General features: G+C 46.8%; 1 protein-coding gene across 1 annotated transcript in view; it reads right to left on the bottom strand.

The window, feature by feature from the left end:
- Positions 1–5309: 5309 nt before the first annotated feature.
- Positions 5310–15293, bottom strand: part of Asip (agouti signaling protein) — a 22178-nt gene continuing 12194 nt past the window's right edge. The window contains exons 2-4 of the mRNA XM_021195010.1: positions 10719–10888; positions 8664–8728; positions 5310–5691 (exon numbers count right to left, since the gene is read on the bottom strand). Of these exons, the coding sequence (XP_021050669.1) occupies positions 5521–5691; positions 8664–8728; positions 10719–10878 (396 nt within the window). The 5' untranslated portion in view covers positions 10879–10888 and the 3' untranslated portion in view covers positions 5310–5520. The remainder of the gene's footprint in view (positions 5692–8663; positions 8729–10718; positions 10889–15293) is intronic.

Here is a 15293-nt window from a genome sequence, read left to right as displayed (position 1 = left end):
CCACCATGTGGTTGCTGGGATTTGAACTCCAGACCTTCGGAAGAGCAGTCGGGTGCTCTTACCCACTGAGCCATCTCACCAGCCCATCATATTTTATAAAAGCACCTTTGTACTCTTCTGTAGGAAGGACTCTCCTCCCCACATTGCAAATGTTTATTCTGAGTTAACCTTCCACCTAGATGTCATCCAAGCGGCCTCCAGGGAGTAATGCAAGACTCAGTGGCCTTGTGTGCTAACCCTCCCATGCACACAGAAACGATAAAGAGGGAAAGCAAATCTTCCCCTGCTACAGAGCAGGGTGGGGGATAAGGAGAGATGCACCTACGTATGCCACAAATGGCAGAGGACTATCACTTGACCAGAGGGCAAGGCTCAGCTCTGGAGTGATGGACAGCCTCCATTTCCCTTCCTATGTAATCTGCTAGCTAATGAAATGGGAGTCAGATCTTACAGATGGGAACACACACACACACACACACACACACACACACACACGATCTTCTCAGATTGTCGGCTCTGAAGAAAGCCAGGTTAAAAGATTCAGTGTCTGGTGTCTGCCTTTGTGTCAGGGTGCAAAGATCCAGCTATAAAATCAGGCTGCTAGAACCTTAAGAAATACCTTAGAGTCAGAGCCTTGCAGAAGTACAAAGAGTTTAGATATGGAGAGATGGCGCCCCAAAGCTTCAGCGACTTACTGAAGTCACCTTGCAGGCACGTCCAGGTGTCAGGCTGTTGGAGACTCCTAAGGCCTGTGACTCAAGGATCCCCCTTTCAGGTCTTTGCTGGAACAGAAGTAATGAGCCTCGAGGGCTGGAGGAAACATGACTCTAAAACCCAGGAAAGGTCACCAACAGCAGCGAGCACTCCAGGTGGCAGCAGGCAGTGGTTTGCTCTGCCTTGGAGATCTGAAACTCCAGGAAGCCAGATTGTCACCCATGAGCCTCAGCACTATCCCAGGAGACAAAAGCCACAGAACCAGGGGTGTTCATGTAACCGGGACCTTGTCAACTAACATCCCTCAATTCTTCCATCGACTTTGGAAATTGTATTATGAACAGTCCTGTGATTCAAGTTGGTATGGATTGATATCTATTGATCACAGAGCTTTAGGAATTTTGCTAGAAATCTGGTGTGGTAAACAGTGACCCAGGAGCTTGCTCTGGGAGCTGAGTATGGATTCCTGTGGCTGTAATGTTACTGTTGCCTCAAGTGGTCTCCAGCCATTGGGCATAGGAATTGTAAAGAGGAGTCTAGAAGGTCTTCCTCTACAAGACGAAGGCCACCTCTCACAGTGCAGCTCTAAGATCCACCTGCAAGCTATCAGGAGAAAAGTCCACTCTAGAATAAATCTAGCACACATACATACCCTTTTGAGATATTTTACTTGATAAAACCCATTCCTTTTCAACTGCTTTCCTTTTCAGTCCACACACCTACCTTTGGTGCACGGCGGAAGAAAGCTTCAAAGTCTAGATGAGTCTGAAAGTTACTACAGATGGCTTGGCTAATTCAGATCAAATCACTTTCTTTCTTCCCTTAACCCTGTTCCCTCCTCCACACATGTGCATTGGCCCCTGGAGCTAAGTTTCTTAATAACGTTCCTATTGGAGAAGGGTAATTTCCTGTCAGTGGGCAGTGGTGCCACATCTGTGCTTGTCCAAACAGATGGAGGAATTTAGAATAAGGACCTAGTAATTGCCAGACAGACTGACCTAATAATGTCCATAGTCTGGGGCCCCGAGGGCCTTCTACCTCTGAGACTACTGTTTTTGAAGTATATTGCTTCTGTGAAATCACAAGCTTTAATTTCTTTCTTTTTTTTTTTTTAATAAAAGTCTTTAAAAAGATGTAATAAAAACATGCACGTTTAAATCTATGCATTACAGTTTAACATGTTGAAAAACCACCTGGACCAAATTCTGAAATAAACTGCTGTTTCCGTTTAATAGAAGGCTGTATGAGGTCATGGGATGGCCTGTTAAAACCTTTTATGTCTCCAGGTGACTTAAACTTTCTTCTGAAATCAAACCAAAAGACAAACTGGTTCATGAGACTGATATAGGAGGTCGACTGTTAGTATCTAAACCCTGATTTCAATTTCTGGTCTGCATTCTTCAAACATACTGATAAAAAATAATGCCTTCATACATGATGAGACTCTCACTTAAGACTTCAGCATTTGGGGCTGAGTTGGTAAAGAGCCTGTTTAGCAAACACGAAGCCATGGTGTGGAGCCCTAGCAGTGCATACAACACAAGCCACACAATGGTTCTACATGCCTGTCATCTAGCACATAAGAGGTAGAGGCAGGAGGGTCAGAAGTTAGAAGCTAGCCTGAATTGGGCCAGCCTGGGTTACATGAGACTTCCATGCAAGAAAAAAAAAAGTAGTGACTTGTTCAAGGTTACGTCAGGAGGATTTTGGGTGCTCACGGGAAGAAATGATGAATGATGAAGCAAACCTTCCTAGCACAGAGTGCACCCAGTGTGTATGTGGTGGGGGAGGGAATATACTTGTGTTGAAGATGGATTAAGGCACTCATATCCTTATACAACCAAAACTTTTGGGCATAAATGTGAGCTTCAGTTCTGGTCAGCAAAGTAGGAAGAGTTTTGCAATGGCCCGAGGCCTTGATCTTAGGACTCTTAAAGCTTCTGGAGGAATTCCGAAAGAGGAGAAGACTCTCAGCATCTCAAAACTGAAGGAAGACTTGGGCAGGTAAGTACCTAGGCAGAGATCAGAGTCGATGGGCATGTGAGCCAAGTGTGTGGGAAGAGATCCCAGAGCCTAACAATTGTTCTCGCCTCTGAGGGTCAGTGGTCAAGACCCACTGGGCTGGTAAGCTCTGTAGGGACAATACCCACATTGGAGTTTTTCATTCAAGTGGTTACAGTACCTGACATACAGTAGGTGGTCAATACACATTTGCTAATGAGGGAACTGCTGGATTAGTCGTCCAAACACAGTAACTCAATGACTGTTACTAAAGGGCTGTGGGGTGGTGGCACTTGCTTAGGTCCCAGCAGTGGGAGGCAGAGGCATGTGAATCTTTAGTTCGATGCCAGCCTAGTCTACACAGTTAGTTCTAGGCCAGCCAGAGCTACACACAGTGGTATTTTTGTCTCAAAACAAAACCAAAATTAACAACAAGCCTGGGTAAACAGTAAAAACAAACGGGCTGAGGGTGGGGCTTTGTGTCCCAGCTTCACTGCTGCGATAGTACCTGGTCGATAAACAGTGTCAGGAAAACACAGGCGCAGTTGTTGCAATGTGTTCCCAATATTCTCACTCCTGATGACACTTATTCAGCAGCAGCTGTCATGCAAGGAACAAAATGTTCCTGCCTTCTGGGTTTGCAGCCTAAATGACAGAAAACAGAGCAAGCAGCTGTCAGCTTCTCTGGTTATGAGTTTTACTGAGAACAGCAGGAATTCGTGTTTCTCATTTTAAAGATAAATATCAGGCAGCTCGGAGCCACACAAGGACTCTCCCAGGGCCAGCACTGTGTAGACAGCTTTGCCTGGAGCACCTGTCTTTTCTTTCTTTCTTTCTTTTTTTTTTTTTATGGTTTTTCGAGACAGGGTTTCTCTGTGTAGCCTTGGCTGTCCTGGAACTCACTCTGTAGACCAGGCTGGCCTCGAACTCAGAAATCCGCCTGCCTCTGCCTCCCGAGTGCTGGGATTAAAGGCGTGCGCCACCACGCCCGGCTAGCACCTGTCTTTTCTTGTGTCCTGTCCTGGTGGTGGCTCGGTAAAGGTGTGGCCTCCTTGTTTCCACACTAGTAAGAATGTCACCAAAGGCAGAACCTGGGTCTGTATTTGGGAAGGTCAGTGGCAAGGAGGGGGACTTGAGGGAGTCAGATTTGTATTTATCATAGATATTTTTGTATGATGTGTGTTTGAGAGTGCACATGTATTGTAGCAGTTAGACAACTCTGGAGTCTCTTTTACATGGATCTTGGGGATTAAACGCAGCCTGGCAGGCTTGTGAGTCATCTTGCCAGCCAGTTTAAGGCATTTGAAAGAATAATGGCAAACAGACATAAAGGCCTGAAAAACTGATCCTGTCAGACCTTATGCTTCACTGTATACACACACACACACACACACACACACACACACACATACACACCTCTTGCTCCCTCCCCCTCTCTGGTTATCAGTGCTGAGATAAGGACTCTGCCTTTCTGTCTTATAACTTCTCTATGGAATCTTTTTTGGGGGGGATGTGTGTGGTATGGTCAGGCCTTTTTGTTTTCTTTCGGTATCGGTAGTGTAGTAATTTGGAGGGGTAGAGTAGGGGCAACTCAGGCCAGGGAAGGAGCTCTGTGCTGCACGCTTTCTTCTCAGCCTTTCTTCCTAGCACTATGTGCACAGCTCCACAGCCTCCTCCACAAGTGGCCGACATTGCCTAGAGCCCTTCCTCTAGTCTCAAAGGGCGTCCATTTGCCCCTCGCTGCTGGTCCTTCTTTACCGAACCTGCTTCCCAAACTCTGACTCCTTCCTCCGAGTGTTCTACCTCGCGCAGTTCTTTCAAAATTACATCACCGCACCTCAGCTTCTTATAGACTGAGACTCTGTGGGACTTCAGGAAACAGTCTGGTACATTTTTGGAAACTGGTCCTTAATAATTTCGTTCGATTGCTGCTTTTCAGCCCCATCCCCACCCCCACCCCCACACTTTCTTACGGGTCAACGGAACTAGGGTGAAGATCGAGGAAGGCTATCTAAAATTTTGGGAGTCCAAATTCTAGACTTTTAGAATTAAAAAAAAAAAAAAAAAAAAAAGCTGGGACTAATGCCTGGCGTAAGAAAAACTCTCAGGTCCAAACATCCGTGTGCCCTTGAGACCAAGAGAGGAGTGGGTTTAGGTGGTGTCTTTGACTGGGAGCCTCTTAAAGTTTTGGAATCCTCAACCCAAATCCTTCTGGTTTTAGAAACCTATTGCAAATGCACGGTTCCACCTCCCTCGCCCACCCGGTGGCTGAGACTGCTAATGGAATTCTGCGCGTCTTAGATGTTTGTGCTCCCGCTTAGGAGAATGGGTGAAAAGATTGGAAGGTGGTTCCCTATTGGTTCCTTTCCCTTAGTTTAGAGGCAGCCTAGACCCTGGCAGGCTGGAAGGAACTGGCAACACTGTGCCCATCCGTAAGATGCAGTAACACCAACCACGCGGTATACAGCCGACTTTCCCTAGGGTCAAGAGTGGCTGACGCGTGCGCAGACTGCGGGGTATCCGCAAGGACCAGACTCCATAATGGAAAGCGGCCGGAAGCTTTCGGCTCTTTAAAGAAATAGTCACATTTTCCCGGCAGTCTAAAAATACTGTATTCTGATTTTAGCTTCCACTAGGTTTCCTAGAAAACAGGTCTTCTGTAAGCGCCCACAAGGCACAACCACTGGCCACGCCCACCCGTAAGCCCCACCCACAGAAACCCGCCCTTAAGCCTAGGAGCGCGGGACCCTGAAGCCCCGCCCAATCACCCGGTTCCCGGAGCTGCGCGCGCAGCGCAGAGGCCCGTCAGCAGTTGGGGTTGAGTACTCGGCACACGCAGGCGCTGCCGAAGAAACGGCACTGGCAGGAGGCACACGGGTCGCAGCAGGCGGGCGCGGGCGGCTTGCAGCTGTCGCGGGTGGCCACGCAGGGCGAAGGTGGCGAGGGCCTTGCCACCTTCCTCATCGAAGCCTTTTTCTGTAGGAGAGACGTTGAGGACTGCAAAACGGGCAATGCCATCCTGCGATGCTCATGTACAGTGGAGGTCCAGGACCAGAGACCTCTGCCCCTCTGTCCCACCCCACCCCCGTACTCATGCGCACAGGGCATCCCAGTGGATCCTTGACCTCCACCCCAACCTGCACACCGCCTTCATCTTCATACTTACCTAGCTCTGACCTGGCCCTTTTCTTAGACCCCACTCAGCCCCAGTTTTAAACAACCTTAGGGTTTGAAGCCTTTCACCATCCGTGTTATCCACTGCCCCTGGGTTAGGCCACTCACTCACTGTCATCTTTCCCTTAGCCACCCTGTCTTCTAGAGTGCATCTCTAGATGACACTCTAAAGAGTGCACCAAAGAAGGCCCTTCCTATGACCTCATCGTCCGCTTAAGGGCTCCCAGTGATTTCTCTAGGGAGAAACAAACTTCCTTTGGCCCTGGAGGACCCCTGTGTTTGGCATCTGCCCTTTGGGTTAGCCTACCCCATAGCCGAGAGACGTTCTAGCACTGGTAGTCAGGACCTGTGTGCTGTTTAGTAATAAAATACGGACGGTGCAACTGAGGAACTGAACTTTTCTATTTAAGTGTAACATAAACATATATTTTCCTGTTAAACATAAATTTACTAGGTCAACATTTAGCGTTGGAATTGACATGTGCAGTGACAGCTATGTACCAGATTTTAAGGACTGCACAAAAGTAACTTTAAAAAATTGTTCAGATGTTGAAATAGTAATACTTTATACCGAGTTTTAAATATTGTTAGTCTTTTAAGGCGGCTATTAGAAAATACAAAATTATATATTTATGGCTTATGGCTTATACTGTGTTTCTACTGGACATTGCTCTAGATTACTAAATTTTTGTTTAATGCTACTTTTCTAGGCTTTCCCCATGCTTTAATTCATGCTTATTTGTATCATATAAGAATCTAGATTTCTTTATTGATTTACTTGAAGGCTGGTTTCCCCACTTGGATGTAAGTTCCACATAGCTATAATCTCTTGTTTACTGCTGTATTGCCAGCATGTAGCATGTACATGCATTTTGTTCGGTGTTCCCTGCTTTGGTTACAGTCGATCCAATTAACTGAGTCACACTACCAGGAATAGTATGTGCATTTCAACAATGCCTCAATCTGCTATTTATCAGAACCTGTTTTGTCACACTACGGTTTCAGGTCTAGGTACAAAAACATGAAATGGTCCTCGGACAGCGAGAAAACGTTCTTTTTTTCTGTCTGTTTCAGCTTGGAAGGCTCTGATTGGTCCTAGCATGTCCTTAATTGCCTTTTTCAATGCACTCTAACTTCCTTTTAATTAAGTGTGTTTTAGTAGTGTTTTTCAACTTGTGGGTCAAGACCCCCTAAGGGGTCCTAATAACCCTTTCACAGGGGTTGCCTAAGACCACCGGAAAACACAGATATTTACATTATAATTCATAACAGTAACAAAATCACAGTTATGAAGTAGCAATGAGAATAATTTTAAGGTTGGAGTCACCACAGCATGAGGGACTGTGTTAAAGGATTGAGGAGTCTGGACTCAGAGCCTCTAGCACGTAATGACTTTAACACGGCATTTATTATTATTATTATTAATTATTTGCCATAGTGGAAATTGAACCCAGGGCTTTGTGTGTTACAGGCAAGCTTTAGTACTCCACTATATCCCCATCATTTAAAAATGTTCATTTTGTGACAGCATCTCAATTTGCTTAGGTCGGCATTGAATTTGCTGCAAAGCTCCAGCAGCCCTTGAACTGGGGATCCCCCTGCCTCACCCTAAGCCCCTGGGATTGCAAGCCTGTGCTGCCATGCTCAGCTAACAGTGTTTTATTTTTGTTGAGTCTCTTACTCTAGCTGCAGCAAGTGATGTCGGTTTCTATCATACTTCTGTTTTTCAGTGGCTGTACAGCCCAGGCTCGTTCAGACTTGGTAGGTAGTTTAGGATGGCCATGAACTCCTGATCTTTGTGCTCCCACCTCCCAGGTATTGGGAATACAACTGCGTGCCACCGTACCCCACTTATAGTTTCATTTTTTAAATTTTTTTTGTTTGGTTTGGTTTATGTTTTTTCGAGACAGGGTTTTTCTGTGTAGGCTGTCCTGGAATTTACTCTGTAGACCAGGCTGGCCTCGAACTCAGAGATCCGAGTGCCTCAGCCTCCTGAGTTCTGAAACTAAAGGTATGCATCACCACACCCCTAACTTCTATTTTCTATTCTTTACACCTTCTTATTTTTATAATTTTATTTTTATTTGATGTGCATTGGTGATTTGAATTGGATGTATGTCTGTGTGAGGGTGTCAGATCCCCTGCAACAGGAGTTACATACAGACAGTTGTGAGCTGCCATGCGGGTACTGCCAATTGAACCCAGGTCCTCTGCAAGAGCAGCCAGTGCTCTGCACTGCTGAGCCATCTCTCCAGACCCCACCCCGCTTTCTGATTTTTAAGCATTTGAAACAGCTGGCAGGGTGGCATGGCCCTGTATTCTCAGCACTCCGGGAGCTCCGGACAAGGAGGATGGAGGGTTTGAGGCCTTTGCACAAGGCCCTGGAACTTGGTCCCCAGAACTTCAAAGGAGGAGGGAATACAAGAAACTCAGATACAGCAAGAGTGGCTCTTCAGCAGTGGGGTTTAGGTAAATATCCAAAAGAACTGAGTGACCGATTTCAGGAATGCTTAATCAGCATTGGGAACTGTTCTTTGGCAGGCTGTTTACTCAATGAATTTAGGCTCTCTGGCTTCAATAGAAACCTTAAGGCCCTAGGCTGGGGGAAACCTTCAGGTAGTTTTCAGTTCTTTTGTTTCCTGGAGACCGGGAAGTATCTTTCATTTAGTTCTCAGCCAAGGCTTGCAGGTCTCCCACCCCCAGTTAAGAACTCACAGGCCAAAAACAAAAACAAAAACAAAAAACAACAACAACAAAAAACCTCCCAGGCCTACCTTGGAAGACCTTTTCCGCTTCTCGGCTTCTTTTCTGCTGATCTTCTTGGATTTCTTGTTCAGTGCTTCAAAGAAAGACAGAAGGAGCAAAGCCAGATGTTTCTGGGGGCCCAAGTTGTGGTGAAGTGGGAGGAGCAGAGGGGGCTCTGGGAAGTCTCAGGGTGGAGGAGAGAAAGAGGGACTTCCGGATGAACCGCATTACGGAATCAAGCCATCAGGTTCTGATTAGCCTGGCTTCAGACCCAAAGAGCAGTGTGCTCTGAGGGGAGGCCAAGAGTAAATCCGAGGGGGACCTGGGACCTGTCAGGGCCATCTGTTGAGAGACCCGGTGTTTGACCTTGCTAACCCTTGATCTCTGCTCAGTCACTCCAGGTGTCCCCGTTTTAGTTTTATTCTTGCAAGTGCAAGAACATTGCCAGCCTCTGAAAATGGACTCAGCCTTTGGTTACTGACACATCTGTCACCACCACCACCACCACCACCACCACCACCACCACCACCACTAGTTATTATTATTATTATTATTATTATTATTAAATCTCATAGCCATGTATACCTGACTCAAACCTATATAACAGCTATGATCTTTTCCTTGACAATAATTTTCTCATCTCCCAGAAAGAGTTCTATCATAAGAAAATTTTTATATGTTTACAAAACAAAAAGTCTGACATGGGGCTGGAGAGGTGCCTCAGCAGTTAAGATTACTTAGTGTTTGTATCTATCTGGTTTGTTTCTCCATAGACTCACAGTGGTGACTCATAACTGCCTGTAATTCCAGTTTCAGAGGGTTCCAACATCCTCTTCTGGCCTCTGAGGGTACTGGGCACACACACACAGTATATAAGCATACAAGAAGGCATAGATACCCACTCACATAAAAATAAAATATTTTTTAAAGTCTGATATATCAGCTGGGCATGGTGGTACACATTTTTAGTTCCAGCACTTGGAAGGCAGAGGCAGGATCTCTGAATCCAAGGACAGCTTGGTCTTCAGGGTGAGATCCAGGACAGCCAGAGCTATACAGAGAGACCTTGTTTTGAAAACAAAAACAAAACAAAAACCAGGGGCTGGAGAGATGGCTCAGTGGTTAAGAGCACTGACTACTCTTCTGGAGGTCCTGAGTTCAAATCCCAGCAACCACATGGTGGCTCACAACCATCCGTACTGAGATTGGATACCCTCTTCTGGTGTGTCTGGAAGATAGCTACAGTGTACTTACATTTAATAAATAAATAAATCTTAAAAAAAACCCAATAACCAAATAAAATAAAGAGGGCTGGCATATCAATAGTAACTAAAGAACATTGATGTCACCTCTTTTCTCTCTTGTAACTTCCCTGAAACATCTAGATTAGACAATATTTCTGTGCCCAGTGACATGCAAGTCTGCAAAGAACTACTAGATGTGAGCCTCCATGTATAACCCGCCTCTGTTTCCATTCTGGCTCTGCCCATTAGGAACTGATGTCAGTAAGCCCCAGTTTCATCACTTGTAAAACATGAATTAAACAGGAGCTCACAAATTCTGGCATACTGTGCGTGTTATCATTATTTTGGTTACAGGAACTGAATCGAGCCTTATGTGTGCTAAGCATGTACTCTGCCACTTGGCTTCATCCTTAGCCCTTTATGATTAGGTGAGATCAAACCACAAGATCTCCAATGCCAGACTATGACACTCCCTGTAACTTCCCATCTCATGGCAAGACTAGTTTATTACAGACTCGTTTCTAGTCCATGGTTTACCTAAAGTTTGTTTTGTTGAGGAATTCTATGATTTATTAAAATTTCATTAATACTAAAGAAAACCAAGTCCACCAAGTATCTTGACTTGAGACTTCTTCGGATCTCTGACACACTAAACTTGGTATTAGAGCGGTGGCATGTAGAGCTTTCCCAGACCCAGGCTCTCAAGGATACTGTATTTCCCTAGGAATGAGCCAGAAAGCACCATAGCCCTGGTGGTGGCAGCCCAGGCAACAGGCTTGACATACAGTACTCTCTCGTGGGTCAGAGCCTAGAGGCTGGGTCCCAGGGCAGGCTACTTACCCACGATAGAAACAGAGGAGAAATCCAGCGAGTTCATGGAGGAGTTACTCCGCAGACTCCTGTCATCTCCAAGCATCTCCTCGAGGGCCAGGTGGCTGTAGACGGTGAAGAAGCACAGGAAGCCCACTAGGGTGGCCAGGAGTAGGCGGGTGGCATCCATCCTGAGAAGCCTAAGTTGGGCAGAGAAGATGATCGGTGATGGGTGGGAGAGAAGAAGGTGGTAAGGGATGTGTGTGCCTTCCTGCTCTCTATGTGTGCTGGTCTGACTCTGCTACACAAGTCTCTCAGCAGGGCCAGAAGTGTAGCAAGGCTGAGGGTAGGCAAGGGAATGTTGATATGGGGGAAGTGACAGAAAAGGAGAGATGGGGAGAAGAAAGACGAAGGAAGGAGGGAGGGAGGGAGGGAGGGAGATTGAAGCAAAGGGGACAAGAATTCATTGTGCTGTCCAGAGGGCGGAGTACCAAGTCTGTGTTTCTTTTCTTTCTCTTTCTTTTTTTTTTTTTTCCTCCTGTATAAGCAACAGTCCCTAGAGACCTTAGGCCTAGGCAGAGTTGTTCAAAGTGGCTCCCGGCCCCCAGGAGTGCTTCACAGTGGCAGAGGTCTCTTCTAAGGTGAAGAGAATACAGCTAACAAGTTAGAGCTCAGTGAGAAGGACGAAGGATAAAGGCTCCTGCAGACAAGTGTATGCCATATACCAGATTCCCTGCTGACCCACAGGAAACAAACTGTGTCATGGCATGTCAACGGAAGCTAAAAGGACTTCTTTATAGCCTGAGTTTGAAGGGGCAGATGGATTTTTAGCAGATTTCTTTCCCCGAATGCCTTTTGTCACTATTGGATCCCCACCCCTTCCCACCCCACTGTCCCATTTCCCTCTTGGGTTTTGGAAAAACCCGGGTCTGCATGTCCAAGGTTCCCTCCACCCGAGGCACATGGACCGTCAGAAGACAGTAACATAGGTTGTTCATTCTGATCCTATCCACTCCTGGGCTCCCCATGCAGCTCCCTGACCAGCGCCAGCCTCCTCCTCTCTGTTCTCAGCTTGGGTGGTGTGCTGGCCAGTTTTATGTCAATGTGACACAAGTCAGAGTCATTTGGGAAGAGGGAACTTCAATTCAGAAATTGCCCCTACCAGACTGGCCTGTGAGAAAGCCTGTGGTACATTTTCTTGATTGATGATTAGGGTGGGAGGGTCCAGGTCACTTCGGGCAGTGCCACTCCTGGCTTAGTGGTGCTGGGTGCTATAAGAAAGCAGCCTGTGTAAGCCACGAAGAGCAAACCACAAAGCAGCACCCTCCACGGCCTCTGCATCAGCTCCTGCCTCCATGGCCTCTGCATCAGCTCCTGCCTCCACGGCCTCTGCATCAGCTCCTGCCTCCACGGCCTCTGCATCAGCTCCTGCCTCCACGGCCTCTGCATTAGCTCCTGCCTCCATGTTCCTGCCTGATTTCCTCTGATGATGGACTGTGACCCAAGGGTTGTAACCTGGAATAATCCCGTCCTTCCCCAAGTTTCCTTTGGTCATGATGTTCTTTTGAAGCAATAGAAACGCTAACCAAGACAGCCAGCATCAGGTTTTCCGCATGTCTATTTTATTGCAGGAGAAGGCCCAAGCAACTGGCCTCCACCCCTTCCAATCGTCTGGGAACTGTGAGGGACGGTCCTGACCACCCACCCATGTAGCCTCAGTGTCAGTTCTTTTGATGGCCTCAGACCTTCTTTTTCACCACTGGGCCCCGCCTGTCATAAGCTCGCCACCAAACTGCTCTCCCTCAAAGCCTAGTTAGCTGAGAGTGGGCACTGGCCCAACCACTGGGTTTTTCATCTTGGCTCAGCCTTAATGAAGATGTACAACTCGGGGCAAGACTGCTCTTTTTGTCAGGGCTTCAATTTCTTTCCTGGTAAAGTGAGAGGAATGGACTACATTCGTGGTCTGCACTCACATACAGGCTAACTACTCAGAACAATAGTTGATAGGTAGAGTATGTAAGAGGAGGGTAGTTAGCTCAGCTGGCAGAGTAAAGAGCCCTGGGTTCAATTCCCAGCACTACATAAGCTGGGGATGGCCGCATACACTTATAATCTTAGCACTTAGGAGAATGAGAAGTCCAAGGTCATCCTTGGTTACATAGTGAGTTCAAGGTCAGTTTGGGCTGTTACTTAAAACCCCATCCCCTAGCCAAAAACATTTTTTTTTTTTTATAACACAGAAGGTCTTGCCTAAAGATCATCTCCCCCCCCCCTCCCCCCAGACAGGGTTTCTCTGTATAGCCCCGGCTGTCCTGGAACTCACTCTGTAGACCAGAATGGCCTCAAACTCAGAAATCCGCCTGCCTCTGCCTCCCAAGTGCTGGGATTAAAGGCGTGCGCCACCACCGCCTGGCTCTGAAGATCATCTTATACCTGGACTCTCACACAAAATAATATTTCCCTTGTTATTTTAGGGTAGTATGAGTTGAGAGTTTTCTTTTCACCCAATGCGTTTTTTTTGTAGGGGGTGATTTGTTTGGGGTTTGGACTTTTGTTTTCAAACTCGCTCTCACTATGTCCCCAGGCTGACCTTGACTTCAGAGTGCTGGAATTGCAGGTCGGAGCCACCGTACTCAGTTTTTAGCCCAAGGCATCGTAAAGGTACTTTCCCCGGCACCAGCAATAGCATGGTATATCACAGGTGGTTTAGATCTAAAACCAGACTTCAACCAAAAAGGAAACAAACGCCGGAGTTCAAATTTTCCCCAGCATGGCAAATAGTGGCTGATGTTTTTCATCTCCCATCTTTCCCTCTATCTTGTCTTCGATGCCCCCTTTCGACCTGCAGCAGAATAAGCTGGTATATTAAGCTGCCTTTAGAGCTTGTAGTTTACAAAAGAAATTCCTTTTCTTTGAACACCATGATCACAGCCTACATTGTGAAAGCCTCGCAGACACAGAGACTCAGCCGGCTGAGACTGGCTGAGCAGACACCTGCTCCAGAGCCCACTACCCCTTCCCATCCCCCAAGACCCTCTCTGAATGGAGTGTTGAGCGGAATCATCTGCATTAATAGAAAACCCCTCTCCCAGCTTCCCTCACTCACAAGGTAGGTACACGTGGCCTTGCCTATGGAAAGTAAATGCAGAACTAGACTCTACTGTAGGCCTTCATCAGGGACCATCTTCTGTAGAGAAGAATCTTGGTCTCTGTCTCCTTTTTCCATTTTCTCACCAAGTTTTCCTTTATTTTCCCCCAAACAACCCCCTTGTCTTTTAATCCAGCCTCACTTTTTGTGGTTGTTTTGCTTTTCAAGAGTGTAGCCCTGGCTGTCCTGGGACTCACTGTGTAGACTAGGCTGAGATCTGCCTGGCTCTGCCTCCTGGGTGCTGGGATTGAAAGTGTGTACCACCACCTGCTCCCCAGCCTCATTTTCAGTGGGACGGTCCTCACACTGCCTGCATCCCCTGCTTTCCTTTCCATCATGGACCACCTTGTTCATCTATCATCTCTCTCTTTCTCCTGCTCCTGGCTCTGTCTCATCCTTTCTCCAGGGCCTGTCCAAAGGCTGGCTTGGCTGTAGCATGTCTTTCTTTCAGCCAGGCCAACCCAAAGAGGATGCTATCCCTCTTTGAACCCCACTTTGCTCTTAAATTCAATGCCATGGACATTGTTCAGTACCTCATTGTTCTTTAATTGCTCACAGGAGCTCTTCTCATCAGTTAGACACAGTTCTTTGTATAAAGTAGGTAGGACAGCGAAGCTGAATGTCGGGTCTGTGGTTGGACATACGTGACTCCATCACTTTCCAATTATGTGAGTGTGGAGGGGAGAGAGGTCCTCTTGTCCCCCTCTTAGTTCTTATGTGGGCTCTTTGGCTGGATCTAGGAACCCAATTCATTGTATAAGAACTGATTAATAAGAGAAAGAGCATAAAGTTTTATTAAATTTCCGTGTATATGGGGATCTTCACAAGAGCATAAAGTCTGAAGAAGTGCCCAAAGCACGATGCTTTTATATTCTCTAGACAAAGAATAATAAATTTGTATGGTCGCGACAAGACAACTGGCTATCTGGATGAGAGGAACCAATTATGGGACTGTTGCTAAGAGTGTTGAGGGATATACGGGATGAGGGATATCCGGAGGCAGAGGGGGTGCTGCAATTGAGATGCTCCGAAAGGCTTGCTGAGGTGGCAGGTAGACAAGGGGATGAGACTTGTAAATGACGATGGCAAGCAGCTTGGACAACGTTTCCAACTGAAAATGACGGAAGGGTTATGGGTGGGAAAAAGACTTCATTAGAACTGCAGCAGAGGGAGAAAAAAATCCCTCTGGAGCCCACATGGGATGGAAGGAATAAGAATGGGAGAGAGGAAGACACTCTGGACAGAGGCTGCTGCTGGAATCTAGGGCTCCTACAGCCTGCTCCCTGCTGTCCTCCCAGACACATTTTTTCTGTGTTAATTGTTTACATACATCACATGCTCACTGGAACTGAGTGAGTGTTTAGAGGCAGTACATCTAGTCAAGCTTAGCTGCTTCCTGGCCCCGGTATGAAGGCCATTTCCCCCACCGTTTTCTTTCTTTCTTTCTTTCTTTCTTT

The sequence above is a fragment of the Mus pahari genome, chromosome 3 (assembly GCF_900095145.1).
Source record: "Mus pahari chromosome 3, PAHARI_EIJ_v1.1, whole genome shotgun sequence".
NCBI lineage: Eukaryota > Metazoa > Chordata > Mammalia > Rodentia > Muridae > Mus > Mus pahari.
Note: the sequence above shows the minus strand (reverse complement) of the source record. Positions and strands in the feature narration are given on the sequence as shown.